This window comes from Vidua chalybeata, chromosome 8 (genome assembly GCF_026979565.1).
Source record: "Vidua chalybeata isolate OUT-0048 chromosome 8, bVidCha1 merged haplotype, whole genome shotgun sequence".
Lineage (NCBI taxonomy): Eukaryota > Metazoa > Chordata > Aves > Passeriformes > Viduidae > Vidua > Vidua chalybeata.
In genome coordinates, this window is record NC_071537.1 from 9,298,977 (window position 1) to 9,321,527 (window position 22,551).

General features: G+C 40.6%; 1 protein-coding gene across 1 annotated transcript; it reads right to left on the bottom strand.

Annotated features, from left to right (window-relative positions):
- Positions 1-398: 398 nt before the first annotated feature.
- On the bottom strand, positions 399-20,700 carry ACSL5 (acyl-CoA synthetase long chain family member 5). The gene is made up of 21 exons (XM_053949509.1): positions 20,581-20,700; positions 11,810-11,995; positions 11,164-11,272; positions 10,450-10,514; positions 10,269-10,370; positions 9,851-9,950; positions 8,520-8,698; positions 7,849-7,881; positions 7,577-7,628; positions 6,963-7,036; positions 6,439-6,516; positions 6,091-6,225; positions 5,495-5,629; positions 5,325-5,420; positions 4,721-4,793; positions 3,870-3,958; positions 3,673-3,789; positions 3,090-3,233; positions 2,065-2,166; positions 1,617-1,688; positions 399-1,221 (listed from the first exon to the last, which is right to left on the bottom strand). The coding sequence occupies exons 2-21, from the start codon at positions 11,963-11,965 to the stop codon at positions 1,081-1,083; spliced, it is 2,052 nt and encodes a 683-aa protein (XP_053805484.1). The 5' UTR covers positions 11,966-11,995; positions 20,581-20,700; the 3' UTR covers positions 399-1,080.
- Positions 20,701-22,551: the final 1,851 nt, after the last annotated feature.

Consider the following 22,551-nt stretch of genomic DNA (forward strand, 5'->3'; position numbering starts at 1 on the left):
GCTAGAGTTGACTACTGCAGGGTCAGGGAGGAGCTCTCAGCAGAGACAGCACAGACTGATGGAAAACATAAAGTTTTCATCTTGCTTAAATAATTTTCTAAAGCAGCAGTTAACACAAGAAAATCTCACCTCTTATTTCATGTGGTAAATTCATTCTTTCACCTCAGCCTAAGCTGAAGTCAAGGAAAAGAAAGTTGGGTAGAGGAGCAACTAGACTACAGGAGCAAATCTGGACTACACTATATTATTGCCTCATGGCTGGAGCTGTGGCTGACCAGTGATAGTGTAGGGAACAAGTTCATGTTCTGCAGCAGTTGTGTTCTAGCTGCAGCCACACAGAGCCAGGCAGTTAACAATGTGGTTGCAGCAGAGCCACAAGTAATTCACACAGGCTTTAGTTTGATTGTACACTCTCAATTTATTGCATCCTATATCCTTAGGATTGACAGCTAAAGTTTTACACTTATTCGGCTCAAATTCGTAACTGTAAAGGCTTTAACACTGCCATTTCATTTGAAAATGTGCAAAAACTGATCCAGTGCCTCCTAAAGAGGCACTTTTGCTGTAGACAAATGTATTTTGCAAACAATTACTCATTTTCATTATAAACAACTTGTACCATGTGGTCCAGGACTAGGAACAGGAAATTCACTTCCGTGTTTGCTAAACACATTAGCATGAATTCATACTGTGTTCAGTCTGATTGCAGATCAGTCCACAACAGGTCACAGAGGAGTTCATAGTTTCAGCAGGAAAACAAGATTTGCTTTTGACAGTGAGAAGTGCATTCAGCTGTCTTTTAAAGGCTGAGGTTCTTGTATGTTACTGCATTTCAGTCACAGTCCAAGACAGATGAAAGTTCTGGCTTAGCCTAGACAGTTGATGCTCAGTCCCACAGGATGTTAACACTGCAAGTTGTCGGTTATACTTCAGCTGTCTTCATCCACAAGTCATTTTTCTCAGGTACTAGAAACAAATAAATTTAAGTTCCTGTTCCCCTCCACTCAAGCCTGTCTTCACCATAGGCCATGTAGTGTCACAGATTTAACTACTCCATGCAGTTTAAATTAAACTAGCCATTTATTCCTGAGTAGATGAATAAAGAGCCTCAATCTCCTTTTGGAAGAATTTAACAAGGTCTCCTCGCTTTGTCTTCATTGTTGGTGTCAAGAGTCCATTTTCTACAGAAAACAACTCTGTGTGGATGTACAGATCTTTAACCTATTAAAAGAAAACAATTGAGTGCATGACACATCATTAGAAGACAATCAACAGTTCTTCCCAGGGTCCTTGGGCAAGAATTCAGTCCCAGGAGATCCAGTAACTAAACTCTTTTTTTGGCTGACACAGCAGGAAGGTGGAATTCCAGAACAGCCCCTACACCCTGTTGTGAACCTCCACTCCATCTCTTGACAATTGCTATGGTTGCCCTTCACAGCCCCTGGTCTCCTGGTACACGGACAGGCAGCCAGTGTTTCACTGATGCTTCAATCAGGTGTCTGGGGCAGCTGCCTCAGGGCCCCTCCTGGTACAGGCAGTAGCAGGAATGAAGACTTCCCAGGCACTCTGTTAGCAATACAGGTGCTAGTGACAAAGCAGGATTTGAAAGTACTCACTTGTTCAAAGGATTTAAGGCCAGCCTCTTTCCCCAGTCTGGTCATATCATCCAAAATAGCTTTCTTCACTGCCTAGAAGAAACACAGCAGAAGCAGTGTGGGTAAAGCTGTCATTCTGTAATTGCAGCTCAAAACCATAACCATTTGCCCAGTCAGGGACAACTGAGAATGGCAAGAATACATATTTCAACATTCAAGATTTATCATATTAAGGCCACTACAAAGTCATGTCTATCTTCTCACTGGAAAAGAAGCACCAAGAGCCCTTTAAACAAGAGACATCTATACTCAGTTCCAGTTTTTGCTGTAAGGCTGCTTGCATGACTCACCCAGCATTAAACCAGTTCAAATTACTGAAAAGGAAGTGGATAGAACAAAGTCAGAGTAATGTAGGATTTGACTTAGAATTAAATTCTATCTCTAACCCACTGAACACAACTCCACTCACAGGGTTTTTGCAGAGCTCTTCAAAGGAACCTTTTACTCCCAGTTTTGCTGCAAATTCTGGAAGCATCTCAGCATCAGGAACCACTATACCTATTAGAAAAGACTGAAAACAAACAAAAAAAAAATTAAATTAAAATAGGCTGAGACCAAGCTAAGGCATATCAAATGTCTTTGTGAGCTTGCTTGTGGGCAGTTGTTCTGTGAGAAGTCACATGTACATCTCCATGCATTTTCAGAGTTTCAAAGGTAGCTGCTATGAGGATTTCCAAGTCACTGAGAGTTGTGACAGCAGTAATTGAAGTACTGATGCAGTTTGTTATGTGTGCTGAATGATCCAGCAATTACTTTTGGCTAGTTTGCAGATTGAAGACTGGCCTCTGCTGGCATAGGTAACACCTCTGTGGCAAAGGAATGGAGAAACACTTCTGCTGTGCAGAACGGCTGAGAGAACTGGGGTTGTTCAGCCTGAAGAAGAGAAGGCTCTAGTAAGACTTTTTTGTGGCCTTTCAAAACTAAAAGCTTGCAAGAAAGATGGGGACACGTTTTTAATAGGGCTTTTGGCAATAAGACAAGATGTAATGGTTTTAAACTATAAGATAGTAAATTTATATTAAATACAAGGAATTTTTTTTAAGTGTGAGGGTGGTGAAACAATGGCAGAGGTTGCCCAGAGAGGTGGCAAATGCCCCATCCCTACAAACATTCAAGGTCAGGCTGAATGGGGTTCTGAACAATCTAATCGAGTTGAAAATGTCCCTGCTTATTGCAGGGGGGACTACTCTATGAATCTAAACTGCACAGAAATTACCTCATATACTAATCCCACACAATTATGTAATCAGCCTTTACCCAGCTTGCAACACTGCCAGTTGTCACTTGGCAAGTCTGTAGGTCTGAGAACATCTTCCTGTAAACTTGGCTCTCTTAGGAGAAGATTTTGTTCAAGGACTCTTGTTCATGCATACATTTGTGCCCTGGTCATCCAGAACTTGTGGAAGAAAATCTTCCAGGATACTCATCACTTACCCTCAGACTTTCCCCATGTACAAAGACCTGGGCTACAGGAGCACTTCTGATATAGACATTTTCTATCTTCTCTGGAGCAATGTATTCTCCTTGTGCAAGTTTAAATATATTCTTCTTCCTATCAATGATCTTCAGCGTCCCATTCTAGAAGTTAAAAGTGGAGGTCATTAGTTCCAAGTCACTGTCTTGCTTATATAAGAGAAGACAAACAGGCTTTGTTTGTGAAAGGCACATCTGGAACTAGTCTAGAAACCATGTATTGGTCTTTGCTTTCTACAGAGAGAAGGGTTTGTGTAATTTCTCCAGTTAGCTCAGGACATGGTTAGACAGTTCCTTTATTCTCCTCTGACAGAAACCAAGACACCTTGTTATATCACTTCTACAGTGAAGAATAGTCTTAACAATGGGCCTAGCAGGTGTTATTTGATATCCTGTAACCTAACTGGTCTTTGCAGCTTTTCCTGAAGTTACCTAGTGAATCTACTGTGTGAAGACTTTTGTCCTAGAATTCCATCTTTAAAGAATACTGTGAAGTAACAGGAATTCACATGCAAGAGATGGTTTGTGTTAAGCAGCTACTCACTGGCAACCACTTTCCTATGTCTCCAGTGTGGAGCCAGCCATCTTTATCAATTGCTTCTGCTGTCTTCTCAGGGTCTTTCAGATAACCCTTGAACACATTTGGTCCTTTAATGCAGACCTATAGCAAGTAGAGAACACTGTTAGTCACCAAGTCTTAGGTTTCAGTATTTCTTGACATGCATAGGAGATGGTACCTACCTCGCCTTCATTGTTAGAAGAGAAGTAGCTCATTTCTTCCACATCATCTAGTTTTATGATATTACAAGCCAGGGGGGCTCCAACATGGCCTAAGAGAAAAAAAAAAAAAAATCAACAAAAAAAGACTGCAGTGACAGTAGATACTTAATGGGTTTGTTCACTGCTTTAACATGAGCCAGTATTATTTAAAGGAGTCTGGCTTCAAATGTTCAAGCAAGTTGTTGCAATGCCATTTTCAGACAGTTAATGTAGGACAAATAGCAGGTAAGTCTTGATGCTTAGAGCACTGTTGGTGTAATCTACCACACCAGCCACTAACCACTGAACCACTCATGCCTCCTCAGGACCCCCTCTCATAGATCCTGCTATTCATTTGCATTTCATCCTCATTATGCTTTGCAGTTACTGTGTTCACAAAGATGGTGACTTGAGTCTGAATTTAGAATATCCAGTACTGCTAAGATAGAAGCTAAATCTTCAAGGTTCTTCAAGGAAAATAGTCAAGTATCATGTCTAATATTTTTGAGTAAAACATGTAATTTAGGAGACCGAGCTAGTTTCTTAAGGCCATTTGGGAAGTCCCTATCCAGTTTGCTCAGCTCTCTCTATTCCTTTCCTATATTCTGGGACAAAGTCTAAACTGACCTATGAAACTTTACACCGGTGTTCCTCATCTGGTTGAGTCAAGAATTTTAGTGCCTATTAAACAGACAGGTGACTCTTGCTACCAAGAACCACTTTGAGTACCCATGATTTAATTTTCATTAAACTAAAAGTATTACAGCACCTAGGCTTGAGTGCCCCTTTATGTGGACAGCTCTGGGAGACTTCACAAGCCTCAGCTCCCATACCTGTTGTCCAGTCTCCAGGCATTGAGAAAGTGGATCCAGCTGAGCATTCAGTCTGGCCATAAGCTTCAAAGATCTGTGCAAGAAAGGATGAGTATTTCTTGAACATCAAGTCCTTGGTGTGAAAGGCCTCAGTTTCAACTGTGCCCGTGCTCAAGTTTTCTTAGGAAGGAAGCCAAAACAACCTTTGCCTTTAAGATATCTTGATCTTATTGGTGCAATCAGATGTTAAAGTTCACCTATCCAAACTTTGCTTCGGTCACCTTGTTTTCTGTTCTCAAATGTGCTACATTGGGAGCTCATTGACTGTCAGAATAAGCCACAAAACTCAGAGGCAGCTGCCTGACTATAAGTACTGCATGTTCCTATTTCTGCTACTCTGTTCCTCTTCTCAGAGCCTACAGCTTAGTTTTTTCATAGTGTAGTTTAAAGTGGGCCCTGCAGAATTTTTTTCCTGTTACAGTTAACTCAGCTGAAGCAGTCTGTAAATGCCCAAGACTGACAGCATTTTCCCCAGGAACAAGCTGAGCTGGACCCCAGCTATATCACTGGTCACTCATTTGTGCATAGTCAAACAGGGCTTACTTTAAAAGAAAACTCAGCTTACCTGACAGCCTAATGCTGCTCTAAGAAATGTCAGGACAGAGGGAGATATAGGGGCTGCACCTGTCACCATGATACGCACTCTTCCACCCATGCTTTCCTACAAGTGAAAAAGAAGCCATCAGATCCTCCAATATTACATTGCTTAGCTCCCTTACACTTGGAATAACTTACCTGAATTTTTTTGAAGACTAGCTTGTCCCAAATGCTGTCATTTCGAATGATGCCCTGTTTTACTTCAGCCATCTTCATAAACACAGCAAAATTTAACAGGAAATGCTTTACTGGGGTGTTTGCACCGCTCTGGATCTGCAAGAAAAAGTACCAGTGACTCTTGGGTTTAACTCATATCTGTACATTCATTCTTGCACCAAATCTTACTTCAGTGTTCTAGGGCCTGTCTTCGCCACTGCAGTATCTAGGAGGTGACCCAAAAGGCAATACTAATTCATGTTACTACTGAAACACTACAGCCACAGCTTTGAGAAACAGGGATCCTGTTAGTTGTGCACTTGATTCATTTGCATTACAAAAGTAAACAAAGTTTTTGTCTCTTAACAGCAACAAACTTAGCCCAGTCATGACTGGATATGCTGTTCTTATACTCCCAGAACTCTTTCCATCTCCTCAGAAAGGATTCTAAAAAATTATTTTTGCTAAGGGGTAATTAACTAGTGGTAATGTTATGACATATTCAATATTATTTTGTATTTGTATGCTTGTTTGGATATATGAACACAAAGAAAACATAGCTAAAATTGCTCACGTACCTTGTCATAGACTCTGTTGAGCAGTCTTGGTACAACTGGAAATAGCGTTGGCTTCAAGGTTTTCATGTCATCTGTTAGCAGCTTGATATCTCCTTGGAAGAAGCCTACTTTTGCTCCACAGCTGTATATCACAGTCTAAAAATTGACCAGACTAACCTTAGTCAAGCAGAATTCCTAGCTTCACTAGCCATAATTATTAGTCTATAAAAATCAGCATGATTTCCAGTGCCCAGTTATTACAAAATAAGGAAAGTTATTGTGTGAATAGGTTTTGAAGACATACAGATTGCTAATGTCTTTTACTATAATTTGATTTAGAAAAGCTCAGAGATATATATCTGTAGATACCTGTACAACTCTCTCAAACATGTGAGCCAGAGGAAGATAGGAAATGGCAACATCTGAACTTGTACACTCAATTGTGTTCTAGGGAAAGGAAGTAGAAATAAGTTAGCATTTTCTCTGCCTGCTTGAGTTACTTTTAAGTGGAAAATAAATAAAACTTGGATCAATTTGAGTACTTTGAGACAGACATTTCCAATGACTGAAGCAACTCAGGCTCAGGCTAATCCATCACCTCTTCAAAATTTGCAGCTGTCACACAGCCACACTAAATCAAAATTAGTTTAATGTTTCAGCAAGACTTGAAATAGATGGTTCAGTACTCTTGGTATTTAAGACTGACTCATTCTAGAATAACTTGTATGTAGAAGTTCTTGTTCAATTCAAACCAAGTTTCTTGCAGTAGTATTGTCTCATTAAAAAAGGGGCACTTAGGAAAGCATCCATTTCTGGGAGTGAATGGTTTACAGAAAATGCTCCCATTAAAGCTGATTTCATGACTGTGGGACATATCCTGGAGAGCAGCTTACCTCTGTGCATCTAAGGAAGGCAGCAGCATTTGAAACAACATTCTGATGTGTCAGCATGGCTCCTTTAGGGTTACCTTTGGAGAGATCAAGCAAGGTGAGCTGTGGCTCTGGCTGCTTCTGCTGGCAGTTTCCCATGTCTTGTTTGGCTCAGTTTGAACTATCTCTGTACTCGGCTCATCCCAGCAATTATTCTCACAAGAGATCACAAATATGCCTCATCTTGAGTGCTTTCAGCTATGGATATTACATAAAGGAGATGAATACTGAAACAGCAGAGCAATTGGGAGTAGCTTAGAGAATGCTGAAACAAGATTTTTGCTTTAGCCTCTGTGGATCAAAATGCACAGTTGAACAACCAATCTCTTGAACTTTGAGGCTGCATTTTTCATAGGGTAAGAAAACATGAATTTGGCTTTTCTTTCCCCCAGTTCTAAGAAGCTTTATTGTACGCACTTGACTTGTAGTGACAGTATCCCAAGTAAAACTGCAAGAGCAGTTTGACACTGCTTTAATTTACTGGTTTACATTCATATTCATAGGATTTCTTTACTTTTATGCAGGGAAGCTGCATGGGGAGGCTCTTTCAGTGGGGAAGCATCACTATAAATTCTTACCTGTGGTTCCACTTGTAAAACACACAACAGAAAGATCTTCAGGCTTAGGAGGCTAGAGAGAAAAAGCCACATAAAGTCAGTGTGAGGATTATGATGGTTATCTGTAGTTACATACAATTCCTAACTGTGATGAATCAGGAATTCTGGTTCACCAAAAAAAAAAAAAAAAAAAAAAAAAAAAAATCTGCCAGCCTCCTCTACTAGCAGCATAGCAAGAGGTGTTTCAAGAGACTACTTTTACAAGTCTATAGCTGTTTCATGGAGATACTTACAACTGGTTCTCTGATGTTGTTTCTTCCCAGTTCCTGTGTTAGAGAAAAAACACAGCTTAAGAGATGTGCACAATAGTTGAATAAGTAATTACATTTCAAATGCAACACCTGTTTTACTACTTTGCCTCTTGGTACTCTATCTCATTCAAACAGAAACCTCTTCCTGAATCCAATACACATAACTCTGAAAAACTGTCTGCTGCAAGTGTGGAAAGGACACATTTGAATGTGTAGAAATTGATCAGAACTACTTAAGGAATTTGGAAGTCCTGAGTGGAGAGCTTTCTTTTAATTTGATGTAGGCCACATCTCTTTACATGTATGCAAGCTTAAGCCTAGTATTGGGATGTCTAAGCAGCCAGTAATTTGCACTTAGAGTTCCAATTATATTCAACTGCCAGCTTAGAAGCCTGAAAAATCCTGTTACAACAGGATCACAAATTAAGCTAAGCAAGTCTTGGCTGTTCACAACTCATGGGCACAACTTTAGTCAACTGTTTGAACTCTGCAACTCTGTTTAGCTAAAGATATCAAGTTTCAAAATGACTGCTCATTAAGATGTCAGGTACAGGCATGACACCTGGGTAATGCTTACATTAAAGTGTCATTGCTGCCACAGAAGATCAAGATGTTTAGCTGGTAAAGTATTACAGAAGCCTTTAGCCACCTACCTCAACCTCCTGCAGCGACAGAATTTCAATTCCCACTTTAGCGCCTCTGTCCTTGAGCTCTTTATCAAAGAGATCCATGAGAACAATAATCTTCAGACATGGGGTCTTTTTGTCCTCACAGCTCTTAAGCAAGACCTCTGCCTTCGCAGGCGTGTCACAGATCACCACGCTTATGTCAGCTACAGAAAAGAAATTATCAGAAGTCTGTTTAGAAGACACGAGGCCAGTGACAGCTCAGCAGCACATACTTTTAGAACATAACCTTGGGTTGGTGCCATATGCATTTGTTCATATGGATTCAGTGGCTGGCTTACAGTGCTGAGAAGGTTCCTCCTACCATACTCAACTGATTGGGCAAGCCTGATATTCTGGCAATATAAAGTGAGGGCAAATGCTGAGAAGCTGAAGAGAAATATCTTCGCTCACAGTCAAGATGGGCATTGAAACCTTTGGTATTGCCATGATATTGTTTATGTTTAGCCACCTTCCTTAAATTGAAAGAAATTAAGACGCAATTGAAAGAGGTAGCTAAAATCCATGAGTTAATACTTCAGCTTCCTTGTAGATGCAGTTACAAAAGCCTTTTCCTTTAAGTCAACAGAGGAATTGGATTTGCCTGAGCCTGCCATTTGCCAGTTAGACAGGTAAATTACAGCTGTGTAATCCCAAGTCAACACCTGTTTCCAAGATTCACCACCACAACTGTTGAAGTGGTTTTGCTTGGCAAATCCTATTTTTGGGATGGATCCCAGATCACTGTAACAACAGTGATTTATTCCCCCGATATATCTCTTAAGACTGGGGGGAGAAAGTCTGAAGATTTATTTAACTTCCTTGCCAGTTTATTCCATGATGGCCTGCTAGATGCTGTTTCTGTAGAACATGCAATAACCAGATAGATGAAACAGATTTAGATATATCTTTACATTCCCCTCCTCCACTATTCATCCTACAACTTTGAATCAGACAGATATACACATCTAGTCTTAATTTACATGCAAGTCTGTCTGCATTGTCTGATTGTTTGGCAGTGTGGGAGTTCAAGATTGCAAAATCTCAAATAGCAAATAGTTGAGCACTCTGATTACAGAATGATCCACAGGATCTAGCAGATCCTTCAGTGGTCTTGCAATCAAGATACTAGGAAACATAGGAAGCCCACTGGATTCTTGTAGGCATTGAACCATGTGCCCTGCAAAGCAGCTTCTCTAAGAAATTGTCTATAAGAGCAGTCAGGTTACTCTGATTTTTGCAAATTCCCTTGAACTTAGCCCTCCCAAAACAAAGTTTCCTAGAAAAATCCTTATGAAAGAGTGGAAGTCAATATTTACCTTTGTTAACAATATATACAATGGCCTCTGGTCCCAGAGTGTCATAGAGTGGAACAGCAACCATTGAGTAGGTGTAGCAGGCATACTCTGAAATGATCCACTGAAAAGAGAAAACAGCACAACTAAGGAAAACTAGGAGCTCTCAAGACAGGATTGCCTACAGACTTCATACAGCTTGACAAGCCCACACACATGGCAGTGAGGGGCTATGGAAGGAGCACGCCCATGAGAATAAGAGTTGTGAGAGGTCATTGTATTACATGCTTGGAATGGTATGTGCTCAGCCAGTAAAAAGGGAATTGGGAAGGAAAAGGTTGTGATTGTTCCTCACGTAGCCTGAAGCTATTTATATACAGACTATCCTCTCACCATAAGGTGTCAGAATACTGTAGGAAAGAATACACAATTTGTTGCTTACCTCTGGCCTATTCTGAGCAAAAATGCCAATAAACTGATTTGGTGATGGTTGGCATCCTTTTTGCAGAAGCCCTGATCCCAGGTATTTAGTTCTGTCTGAAACCTGCAAGATAGTTATTCCCCCATTTTAGTGTTACAAGGCAGTATCCCAAATGAATTCATTTGTCATTTACAATACTCACCTGTTTATATGTCAGCCACTGATAAGGTTGCTTGGGTTTTCTGTAGCCTAGACAGTCACCATTTCCTAATGAAAGAGTTCAGAAAAGCAATTTCAAAGCTCAGTACTGAAGTTGCATAACACTACAATAGAAACACTTGAAGTGGGAAATGCTGTCTGTCAGGCATTCAGGTAACTGCATGGAGAGCAGGTCAGTGTCCATAGTTAAGCACTCTGCCCAAACCAAGGTTGTAAGACTGCTAACTTTATCCTTACGAGCAATACTTCTAAGATCTGGTGATATTTGTTCGCTTGCACAACCCATGTGAGGTTGAAATACCTTGCAGACCATCACACATTTCCATGCATAGGACTTATGAAGTGACATGCACAAATTCATATCTGTTGTAAACAGGCAGTAATTTCACAGGAAAACTCACATCATAAGACAAAGGAGAGGTGTTTCCCCCCCAGTTCCTCTGATGCTTTGTATCTGCTGACTCTTGACTGAACTCTACCATTTTCAGCTTCCAGTATTTGTTCCTGCCTAGTCTCCCAAATAAGACTAGTACTAAATTGGGACAGGGAGAATTATGGTCACTTGTCTCTCCACCCCACAGATGGTTAGAAGAGCTTTTGCTAGCCTGCATTATTACCACAGCACAAGGAAAAGGATCTTGGAAAAATTTTGTTTACTTGTGATAGACAAGTACTAACTACCAGATGCAAAGCTTACCAGAAATACTCACTCCTCTCTGGAAAACTTCATACAGGGTTTTAGCATCTTCAAAGTAATAAGAAAGCAGGTTATTTTCTGTCAAGAGTGCAGCTCTTCTGGCTCCTCCCTAGGAACAGAGCATGCTTATGAAACAGTGCAGACCAGATGTAATATTGTTTGTTCCTCGTTCTCTCATCATTCCAATTTAAAGCATTTCAATAGCATTGCATTGTTAGGGAAGTCTTTTCCCTTCCTGATTTTGATCTACTCAGTCACATGCAAAGGAATTTTTTAGATGGCCCACCTTAACATTGAGTTTCAGGTTATTGAGAGGCCTTGACTGAGTGCTACCACTTGCCTTATTACATGAAGTCTAGCACCAGTTTCAAAGCTGATACAGTGCATTGAAAATACAGGAAAAAGTCAGTGACAGCCAAAGCCATCTGGTAAAAATCCCACCTAACCCTGGTTGGAACAAGTTGCTGTTTCTCATCATAACATCTTAAGACTTCTCATCTCCCCACCGTGCTCTTGAGTTGTACACCTGGGAGAGAAGGCTGTGCACATCAGACAGGAGAGGTTCCACTGACACCCGGAGTCAGAATGGATCAGTATTCAGATTAAGCTCCAAACAGACCATGCCCACAAGCAGAGAAAGCATTACCTCAATTCCTATTGACTGCTTGTTCAAGTCAACAGGAGGTAAAAGGGGTTTTGGCCTGCTTATCACCCACAGGAAGATGACAGCTCCAAATGCAATGAGACCGATCAATGCTGGTGTTGGGAGCGGTGAAAACAACACTTGAAGTATCCAGATCATTGTACTGGATCAGTGGAGCCAGAGTTGAACCTGAAACAAATAGGAGGTTTAGTAGACTTGAGTTAGAAGCTTTAATTACCTAGGAGCCATGGTTACTTAAGTAGCTTGTTGAACAATACTGCAAATCATTTCAGCAGTTTGCCCCCGGAGAGTCCTGGTACAATAGTGAAGCACACTTATGCAATGTTTTAAGCCTCTTAAGAGATCTTAAGTCACCTGTCCCCATAAATCTTAATCTATGCTGCATCCACCTCCACAGAAAGCTGAAGCCTGATGAAGTCAGACAAGGAACAGATTCTTTCCATCCTTAAGTAAAAAAATCTGCCTGAAGAAAACCAGTATATAATTTCCCAAATCTATCTCCCCAAGTATAACTAAAAAATGCCTATGGTTCAAGGATGTGAATTGTGGAAGTAAGAAAATTCCTCAATATTGTTAAGTGTTCAATAGGAAATGGTTTTAATAGGAAGGGTATTAATAAATTACATGTTTGATACACCTACATATATGTCTGCAGGAAAACAGTATATTCATTGTCAGCTGCTTTTACTGGTTGTGCCAGACAAATATTTCAGAGAGTGACGGTGTGGTCAGCCAAAAAAACAGCACAAATAAAAAGTGTGAAAGTTGTTCTCCACTAGGAAGTGGTGACCTGGAAGTCAATGTGTGCAATGGAAGTCTAACTGGGAAATACAGAAACAATTCTGCTACTTGCATTCCCCAGGGTATCTTCTGTCAAGGACAGGGAAGCAAAATCTGAGAATGCAGACTTTCTAGAAGGATATAGAGACCTGAGCTTTCTTCCTTAGAAACAAGCACTTTTATCTCCAAAATGTTCTGATGTGTTTTAAGATTGAATTGCCAAGAGGAAGGACTGCTTTCTGTCTCAATCAGCTCACATCTCAGCAACTTTATTTCCTAGTGCCTAAATATCTGTGCAGGACACACCACCTCACACTTTGCAAGATGAATAACAACACTCTTTCAAACTCCTTCATACAGAATCAAAGGAACCCCATTAGTAGATAATATGTCAGCTATCAACTAAATGCCTGCACAAGAAGAATACCAGGAGTCCTGATGCAATGAGTTCCAGTTACCCTTTAACTATAATTCTAATGAAGTTGAGGGTATTTTACAAACCAATAGGAAGTTCAGACAGGACCTGAAGTCAGAATTTGGGTCTCTGAGCCCAGACTGATCATTTAGATTACCTATATCTATTTTATTTAGTTTTGTAGTTTCCAGTGGCAGTGTTAATCAGCAGTTCTGGTGTGTTCTCTGGTAAAAAAAGCATGTTTTGCCTGCTCAGCATCTGGATAGAAAAAGGTACCTCAGAGGCTTTTCAGCTAGTCCAAGCTGCCAGATGCACATCACCTACACATCTGAGAAATACCAACTCCCTAGTTCTCTTTTCTACTCTAAACCTTAGTTAAACTGCATATGGTCTGTGGTTTCTATTTCCTCTTTCATTAACATGAGCAAGACACTTTTATAGCATGAGCACTGAGGCAGCTAGATAGAGGCATCTCCCTTCTCCATCATGAAAGGTGGAATATACAAACTTTATTCCATTAGCTTAGAGCCCATTACTAAATCCAAGTGACAGAGCAAATCACATTTGCACCATTTATATGTTGGAAGCTTTCTAGATTGACACATCTATTCTCACATCTTTTTAGAGGGATGCCAGAATATTCATGTTAAAATGCCCCTTAATATTGATTATTAGCAATCAGTTTGGGCACTTTTCCAGTCTTTTTCCATGTCCAGATGGCCAAAAGGAGTTTTCACTCAGTGCATTTCTCATTACTCTTTCCTGGTCATAAAATTTCAGTCAGCAGTGAGAGAATAGAACTATATGCAGGTAACCAGAGATACCACAGGCCTCTACAGCTGCACCAGTTTTATTCACTGAAGTCTGCTCTCATCTGCTTATTTTAATAGTACTTTTCAGATGATTTCCCAGAAACCATGAATGATTGGTTGCTTTTAGAGTATCATGCTAGAGGTAAGAAACAAAACTATCTAATTTACGGCACCAAGTCCTCTTCTTTAACTTATTTTTATGGCTTACATTTACACTGTTTGACTAGGTCAGACAGATCAGAGCAGTTGTCACAAATAGCTACTGTCTGTTACATGGACTTATTTGACAGCAAATTTACTGAAGACACTTGTCTGACCTTTTTGTGATAAGGATCAGAGCACCCAGTAACCCCAAATGCTCCATGCAGCAGTAGACAAGTCACTGAAAATTTTTCCATTAGGGTATTCTCCTGTTCTCACTGGCTCACATGCAAAGTAGTTGGTACCAGGACATCTAGGAGGACTGAACATCAAGCCCTGAAGGATATGATTTTTTTGCTTGGAGCAAAGAACTCAAAGTCCAGAGAGAACACGTAATCAAGAAATGATCATTTAACGCAGCAAAAAATTTGCCTTCTGGTTCTGAATTGATTCCACAAGTCTCTTGCACAAAAAAGAAAAAAAAAAGAAAGATCAGACAGTAGTCTAATCCCATTGTAGCCCACCCAGCATACCTAGAGGTAGTCAAGGATGATTTTCAGTTATATTTGAATGAATTTTTAATTTAAAGCAAGACCTATTGACAAGTTTCTCTAAAGTCTGGGAAGTATTATATGCTCATTAGCTCCTAGGGTTTGGTGGGTGTTTTCAGTAACTTCTAGTGTTCATTAGCCCACTTACAGCCCTGACTGAGACTACATATGCAGGACTTTGCATATATACCCTTTAAAGATAGAGAGGTTAGTGTTGCATAAAAAAAAGCACAGATGCACAAAATCACAGATCTAGGTAATACAAAACAAAATCTTTTTCATATCTGAAAAACTATTTTCAACTCCCTTACTTTATTAATAGAATAGTGACAGTGTTTCCTTTTATTTTCCAACAATGTTTCCACAAATGGGCTTTGGTCTCTTCCATCAAAGCACACGGGGTGTGTTATTCAAGCTGTGGCAAGAGATTGTCAGCAAATTTGTCTCAACCCCCAGAATTAGTGACAGTTGTTTCATATGCCTAGAGCTTTTACTGTAACAATTTGTCAATCCAAGTAGCTGCTAATTTATCACCTCTGGTATCATCCAAATGCCACTTAATCCTGCTGCCATCAAAGCAGAAAGGCCAGAGAGAGGACAGGAATCTGCACTCAATAGACCTTCCATGGCAAGAGAGCAGCTGCAGCCTAAATCTGTGCTATGGAACAGCTACAACCAGACTTCAACCCACAAATCCAAGTGCCCTGTGCATACATAATACCTGATCTATATCAATTTAGTGAAAACTCAGTGCAGAACAAGAAAAAAACAGAGCATTTTGCACAGACACCTACTTCCACTGCAGGGTAAGTCTGAGCACCAGTTGCCTTTCCAAACATCAGAGGGGTCAGAGGTGGAGTGTCTGAAACCCTTGAGGGCTCAACTCCCAGGGATACAAAATGCACAGGATGTCTCAAACCACCTGTTGAGCTTCTTGTGCAATAAGATGCTGGACAATTGAAAGTGTACTTAGGTTGTCTGCCCTGATCAATGGTCAGGGATAAGATGCACTAAGCTCCAGAGTCAAAGGCTTAGTTTTTATCAGAAGAGATTAGAGTGATACCATTTACAGCCTTGAGTTCAGGAGTACACATTTCTACTGTACCTCCCCCTTTATAGCTGTTCCTTCATTACCTAAAAGAAATTAAAGTTATTCTCTATGCTCTCCACGTGAGATTCTTTCCACTGGAAAGTGGCTGATCTTTGTACTTTTGAAGAAAATGTGAAGAAAAATCAGTGTAATCTCCATTGCAAGAGTTCATTATAGTCAACAAAGCAGCCTCTGATACTTGCACAATTTTAGAAGCAACAGTCTGCACTGCCTGGGAGAATGTCTTCTGCAGTTACGTACTTTGCATCAAGTTTGCCTAAGCTTTTGGCATGATCGTGACATCTTTTTTCTCAGCATTAGTAAGGTAACGCCGACTGTTTACAAGCAGGAAAAGTGGAGTACAGCCACCTACACTAATTAGTTGCTTAACCATCAGTAACTCACTCTTTCCATCTGCTTACGCAGTGCAGCTCTTGCCTGGTGTCCTCCTGCAGATGTGAGCCACTTTGCCAGTTCTTACTCCTTGGAAACTTTGTTTTACATATTCCTCCTTGATGCATCTGAAGTCTTGTGTTCCACAGGGTTTAGGAACATCTAACTTTGAGCATCCAGAGAGAAGAAGCACAAAAGCTCAGCAGTGATTTCTGAGCAGAGCCACGCAAAAAACAAAGCAAAGTCCTCAGTAACCTGCATTAAGTCCAGGATATGCTTCAGTGAGGCTTTGCTTTTAGAGTACCTCTTCAGAGAGTCAGAGCCAAACAGGACAAGCACCTTTTGATCTTAGCTGAGAAACAATCTGCTACAGGGTGGGAAAGGACAAGGCCTCAGTAACTTTCAGGAAGCAGAGTGCTGTGGTTTCTGAGCCTTGCAATTGAATTCAAGCTTTCAGTATGTTTAAATAGAAAGGCCATTTTTTAATAAGGAATTTTACTGTGCTGGGTATTACTGTCTCTCCATCAGGAGGGCAACAACATCATGAGACTACTTAGTACTAAAAGTTATTTTCTCAGATAAACTGAAAAGCTAAGCTTTCATATAGTCTTTATATCAGATTTTCTCCTTGAAACTGTCTACTCAGAACATGCACAACTGGCCCTTTTAAGTTTTTAAGAATTTAAAATTCAGTCAGTATAGCAGGTTCTGTTACTGTTTATCCTAATGGATAATACATGTTCATTTCTTGAAAAAATGCAAGAGGTGCATCAAAAAAAAGTGCATTTGTGCATCAAAACTATATTAATAGGAAGTTGTCCCTAGTGATAGGGCATGGTATGAACAGCAAGGACTAAAGCACAGGACTATGTGACTTGAAAGTTCACATAGAACTCCTAAGAAAATTAGATTATCACTAGGCACCTTAACCACACAGAGAAAAGGTAGCACTTAAAGTTTCCAGATATTAATGTCCATTACTTCATATTATCACAGCACTTCAATTATGAAGAGCAAAGAACAAACATGTATCTGAACTTAACTCAGCCCAAGGTCCACATTTAACTGATAGCACACTACCTGAGATTTCCTAGGAGGCTCCTGAGAAACTCATTATCTTGAACCCTGCATCTAATCACTGCAACTGCACATTGGATTTAGTAAAGCCCATGTGAGTAACAACAAGCAAACTCATGAGCAATAAAACAAATACAGTAAAACTTCATTACTTACACAGAAAATATGGCAGAGCATGTATTGAGATGAGAATTAGTGAGTAAAGGCACCTCCCATTTTGAATATAGGGTAGGAAATCAACCTCTTCTCCTTAAGTAAAAGGGAGGCTTAGTAGCACAGTACAAAACCAACACCATTTAGGTAACACTCATGCCAAAAACTACAGCCAGTTTCTTGTCCCCAGTTTAAATAAATCAGCAAGCAGAAAAGCACATTGGAAGGGGAGCTTTAAAGGGGAGGAACTTGCATGGGGTAACTGGAGTGATTAAAAAACAAAAACAAAAACAAAAACAACAAAAAACCAAACCCAAACAAACAAAACCCAATCCACCCACACAAGAGAAAGCCATTGAGCTTTTTTGTTTGTTAATGAAAACAGCTTAAAGTAGACATAAATGAAAAGTAAACCAAAACATTTTGAAATTATATTTATAGTTTATTCTTTCTAAGCTGTTTGCTATTATTTTTTCTATGTATAAAGCTGTATTCTCAACAATAGCAATTTTCACTCTATAGCTGCATATATGTTAAGGTGATCAGTAGCCTGTAACACCAACAAAATGTTGGGACTACAGCATCTCTCATATACTGCTGCAATGGACTTGCTGGTGGTTTTGTTTTATTTGGTTTCTTGTTGCTGTCGTTGAATTTTTTCCTTTTTTTTTTTTTCCAAAAGCTCTCTAGTTCTTTCTGTTCTGTTATAAACATAATACATAGGTGCAATTATTTATGCCAGGTAACAGCGAATCATGTTTCAGGCTTCAGTTTTGTTTTCTGCTATGACAGGGATTTTTCTTTTTATGATTTCTGTTTCATTTCTTTGTTTAAAAGTTTATAGCTATTGCAGTTTCCCTTTTTCTCTTCAATGCTTGTCTAATATAACTGGAATTTTGCAGTAGGTTTGGAGGGATGGGAAGACAGTAACTTTGCCTACCTCTTTTCTTTATTGTCTTAACCTTAGATTTTAGAATTGTTTCTCCACTTAGGAGTTTCCCCATCTGACAATTTTCCTGTGCTGCATGATTTCAGAATAATCTGCTTAGCTAGACAAACCATAAAGCTGAGATGGAATTAACACAGCCTGTGCTTGCATCCAAAATACAACCTGTACTGGACCTTGGCTTGCTAAAACACGTAGCCCCTACTAATTGCAATTCTATTTTTATTGCTGCTGTAATCTTTACACTATTCTGGTAGAGCTAACTTACATGTAGTTGTGGCATTATTTAGCCATGTGGGTATCTTTTAGGGAAACTGAGGGTTGATTCACTGATTTTCCTGTAAGCTGAGCATGAAAAAGTAATAGCTTTTTCTTCATGAAACTCCTCTGCCTTTGGCTTTTCCTTCCCAGACCTCTCCTTGTGGCATTTCAGAGAAGCTATGAGCTTCAGCTTTAATAGTGCCTGTCAGGGGGCATTTGTGCTTACAGAAGGGAGACAAGGCAAGCTCCCAGCCCAGCCAGGTCCATTATCACCCGCTCTGTGTGCCTCTCTTAGCATTTTCCCCCTTCAGATATCTGGCCTCGGGCTGTTATTTTTCCAGGAGCAAGAGAAGAAGCAGTGAGTTTGTGCTGTCATTGGTCAGCTGTTGGATAGCAGCACTGTGTACCTCAGGTGCATTCACTTTGCTGTGCTGTAGGGTGGGAGAACAAGCCCACAGCACGGTCCTGCCTGGCCTGCCCGGGGCCCAGAATGTGATGCAGGGCTCCACGAGCTGGTAAGGCTACACTCTATTGCCTGGGCTCAGTGGGTGTCACAGCTCCAACATAAATTGAATTAAAGGATGCACACAGGCAAGCTTCTCCTTAATGATCATTTCTGTTCAATGCTCATAAATTAGAATACATAAATTAGATGACACTCTTCCCCTGTTACACATAACAAGTGACATGCAAATATTGAGGCTTTTAATTTTTCATAAATGATTTGAATAAACTCCAGATTTTTGAAAGGCAAAGATCTTTTTTTTTTGCTAGTAATTTTCTGTCAAAAAACAAAGCAGAGTTATGAATCTCAGCCTTTGCTTCTCTTCATGCATGTATATAAAATTTACACCTGCACCCATCATACCCATTAGTGACTTAAGATGAGCAGTAGGTAAATTATGCATAGGGGGAGTTCAGGTTGTTTCCTTTCTGCTGTGACTGTCAAAAAATTTTTGCATAGAGGATGAATCAGGTGAGCTTTTGTAACAAACCTTATGGTCATAGCACAACATGAGCTTTTGCTATCCAAAGATGCCAAAATAACCTTTCTACACACAGCAAATAGCAGAGGGTGTAAATAAGTGAAAGGAAAGCATTGTCTTCATGTACCATTTTCTGTGTTGTCCCTTCAAAACTTGGACTTAAATTTTGTGAGTCTGTGGGAGGTGTGAGTTCACTTTATTAGAATGATTTTAAAATTCCAGTTTGTTTTCTTAATGCTATAAACATAATAATTCTTTATTGCTCTGTTCTGCTTTTCAAGGGCCATGTCCAGCTTTGTAAAGCAGAATAACTGTACTGGAACATAAATTATCTCCTCAGAGCACAAGTGAGTTCCTCAGGAAAGGAGGTATGGATAGGAGATGGGCTTAGGACTTGGAAGAGCAGCATGCTTTTTTCCAGTTCTCTTGCTTGCAGCTTGATTTCAGGTTGATCTTTGTCTCCACACCCTCTCTGCACACAAGCAAGAGCTTGGAGAAGGCTCCATCTCTATAGCTAGGACAAGCAGTTGTACCAAGGCAAAGGCAACAGTTTGGTGTGCCATACCCTATGATACGGGCTTTTAAACCATTACAAAAGGCATTATACCCAGCTTCTATGTTCCTAGTTAGGGATTAAGCTAGATTCTATTGTATTAAATGTTGCCAATAAGCTTGTGCATATAAATGACCTAGCACATTGCAGCCTTTTACTGCAATGATGCTGTGAAAACAAATATTCTTATATTTTTGGAACCTGGTTTAAACATTAGTCTGAGTGGGAGCCTGGCATTGCTACTTTGTGCTCTGTATTTTTAAATAGGCATAACTAACAAATTGATAAGAAAATGGCTTCAGCCTGGACTGTAGACAGGTTTCTACTTCCAGCCAGTCTATAGCAACAGGGAGTGTTCAGGTGGCTGCTCTCGTTCAAGCTGTGATTTCCCTGGATGCCGCCCCTGAGCCCAGACTTGCTTCTTTAATAACAAGCAGCTGTTGCCTTTAACAGCACACAGGGTGATAAGACAGGTGCATTAGATCCAGGTATTGCAGCAAATTGAGGTTATTACCCCACTTGCAGTACTTTTCTGCAGGACCAGGAAGCCCAGTACTTGGGAAACACGGGCTCTGAGTAGGAGGGATTTTCTTACCTTCCTTCAGTGCTGGAGGAGGGTGAAGGGGCTGGTACAGCTTGCTTCTTTTGCTGCTTTACAACTCCCCAGAGATGTTCTAGGGTTGGTTCTTCCCCAGCTCCAGTGGTGTTTCCCCAGCTCCTGTGGCAGGACTAAGCCCCGAGTCATCAGAGTGTGGCTTTAATAAACAGGTGACACTGCACCCAGGTAACCTTTGAACCTGCCTTGCAACAGGTTCAAAGGTAAAAAAAAAAAAATATATTCCTGATCAAATATAAAGAGCAATTTTGACTGGTTAGAAATGTTAAACATACAAGTCTTGCACAACATTGTTAGAAGAGAGCAGCACATTGTGAAAACTAACCCCAGCCCTGTGAAAGGTGCAGCCCTGGGTTTTTCATAGGGCTCTCATTTTCTCCAGGTGTGCAGGGGCACGGAATAAGTCTTGCTTCACTGAGAAAAGGTGCCTCTTAGATTGCACTTTAAGCAAGCAAACATATTTCAGTATTTTTCATCAGATGCTTTGTGTAGAGTCCTGTCCTTAATGTGTCCAGCCATTGAGGCAAACCACTGAGGTTTTCCTTGCAGCCCCAGGGGTCTGTGAAGTAGCCACTCCTTTGGGGTCAGGGCTCTCAGCACTGTTGGGATGTACAGGGGGCTGGTTGTCTCACCATGGTGCACCATCCCTTTCAACACTGTGCAAAGGTTAGTGCACTTGCTCAACTGCCAAGTAGACCAAGCCTGTTTTGTAAGAGATTTTTTTGGTGTTGATTTAAACAACTATGGTTTTGGTTTGGGTTTTTTGCCTTCCTCTATCTCTGAAATGGGAATCAGAGAGCACCTGTACTTAATGCTGCTTGAGAAAGACAGTTGTGAGGTGAGGTATGCAGGCTAGGCTAGCAGTTAGAGCTTCCTGACTTTGCTTCCAAAGGCTGTGGATATGATCTTTGGAAGACATTTTCTGCACATGATCCAAGAGATAGGACTAAATAGTAATTTTTTCAGCACTCACTTTTTAGAGAGCATCCAAAGGAGGGTAACAAAGGTGGTGAAGGGCCTTGAGGGGAAGCCATATGAGAGGCTGCTGAGGGCACTTGGTTTGTTCAGTGTGGAGGAGACAGGGGAACAGCTTCCTCATGACTGGGAGAGGAGGGACAGGCAGCTCTTCTCTGTGGTGACCAGTGACAGGACCCAAGGGAGTGGAAGCTGTGACGGGAGAGGTTTAGTTTAGATATTAGAAAAAGCTTCTGATGGGCACTGGAACAGGCTCCCCAGGGAAGTGGTCACAGCAGCAGTCCTCACAGAGTTCAAAGAGTGACAATGCTCTCAGGCACTTGGTGTGACTCTTGGGAATGGTTCTGTGCAGGGTCAGGAGTTGGACTTGATGATCCTCGTGGATCCCTTCTAACTCAGAATATTCTGTGATTCTTTGACTGGTCAAGATAATAAAGCTTTTGTTGATCTAGGTCTGATTTGTCTGGTGCTGGAATTCGACTCCTGTATGATATCTGAAGAGTAAATTAATACTAACACTTTTCACTTAAGACCTGAAGTATTCTCAATTGGTGTAAGGGAACCTGCCTGTATCAGTGGATATGAATAAAAGTGGAAGTACTTGTGCCAACACAGCATCCTAGACCTTCTGGCTGCAACCTCCTCTTATGTTTTAGAAAATGCCACTTTAAGGAAGATGAAAGAAAATAAATAGGAGGGTTTTCCAAATTTGGTGCAAGGAGGTGGCACCAATGTTGAAGTCTCTTGGTTTCTGTCTGTGGTGCATCTTGCATGTGAGAAACAAGGAAGTTGATTCAAGGTTTTTACAAGGTATGCAACAGATACCAATAATTAGTAGTTGGGCAGGTCCCCGTTCAGCCTAAGTGAATATTGCATCATCAACTCAAAAGATCTGGAGTGACTGACACCATCTGTGGTTTAGGCTCCTAGATGTGTTTTATAAACCAGTGGGGGTGGGGCAGGAAGGCGGGGAAG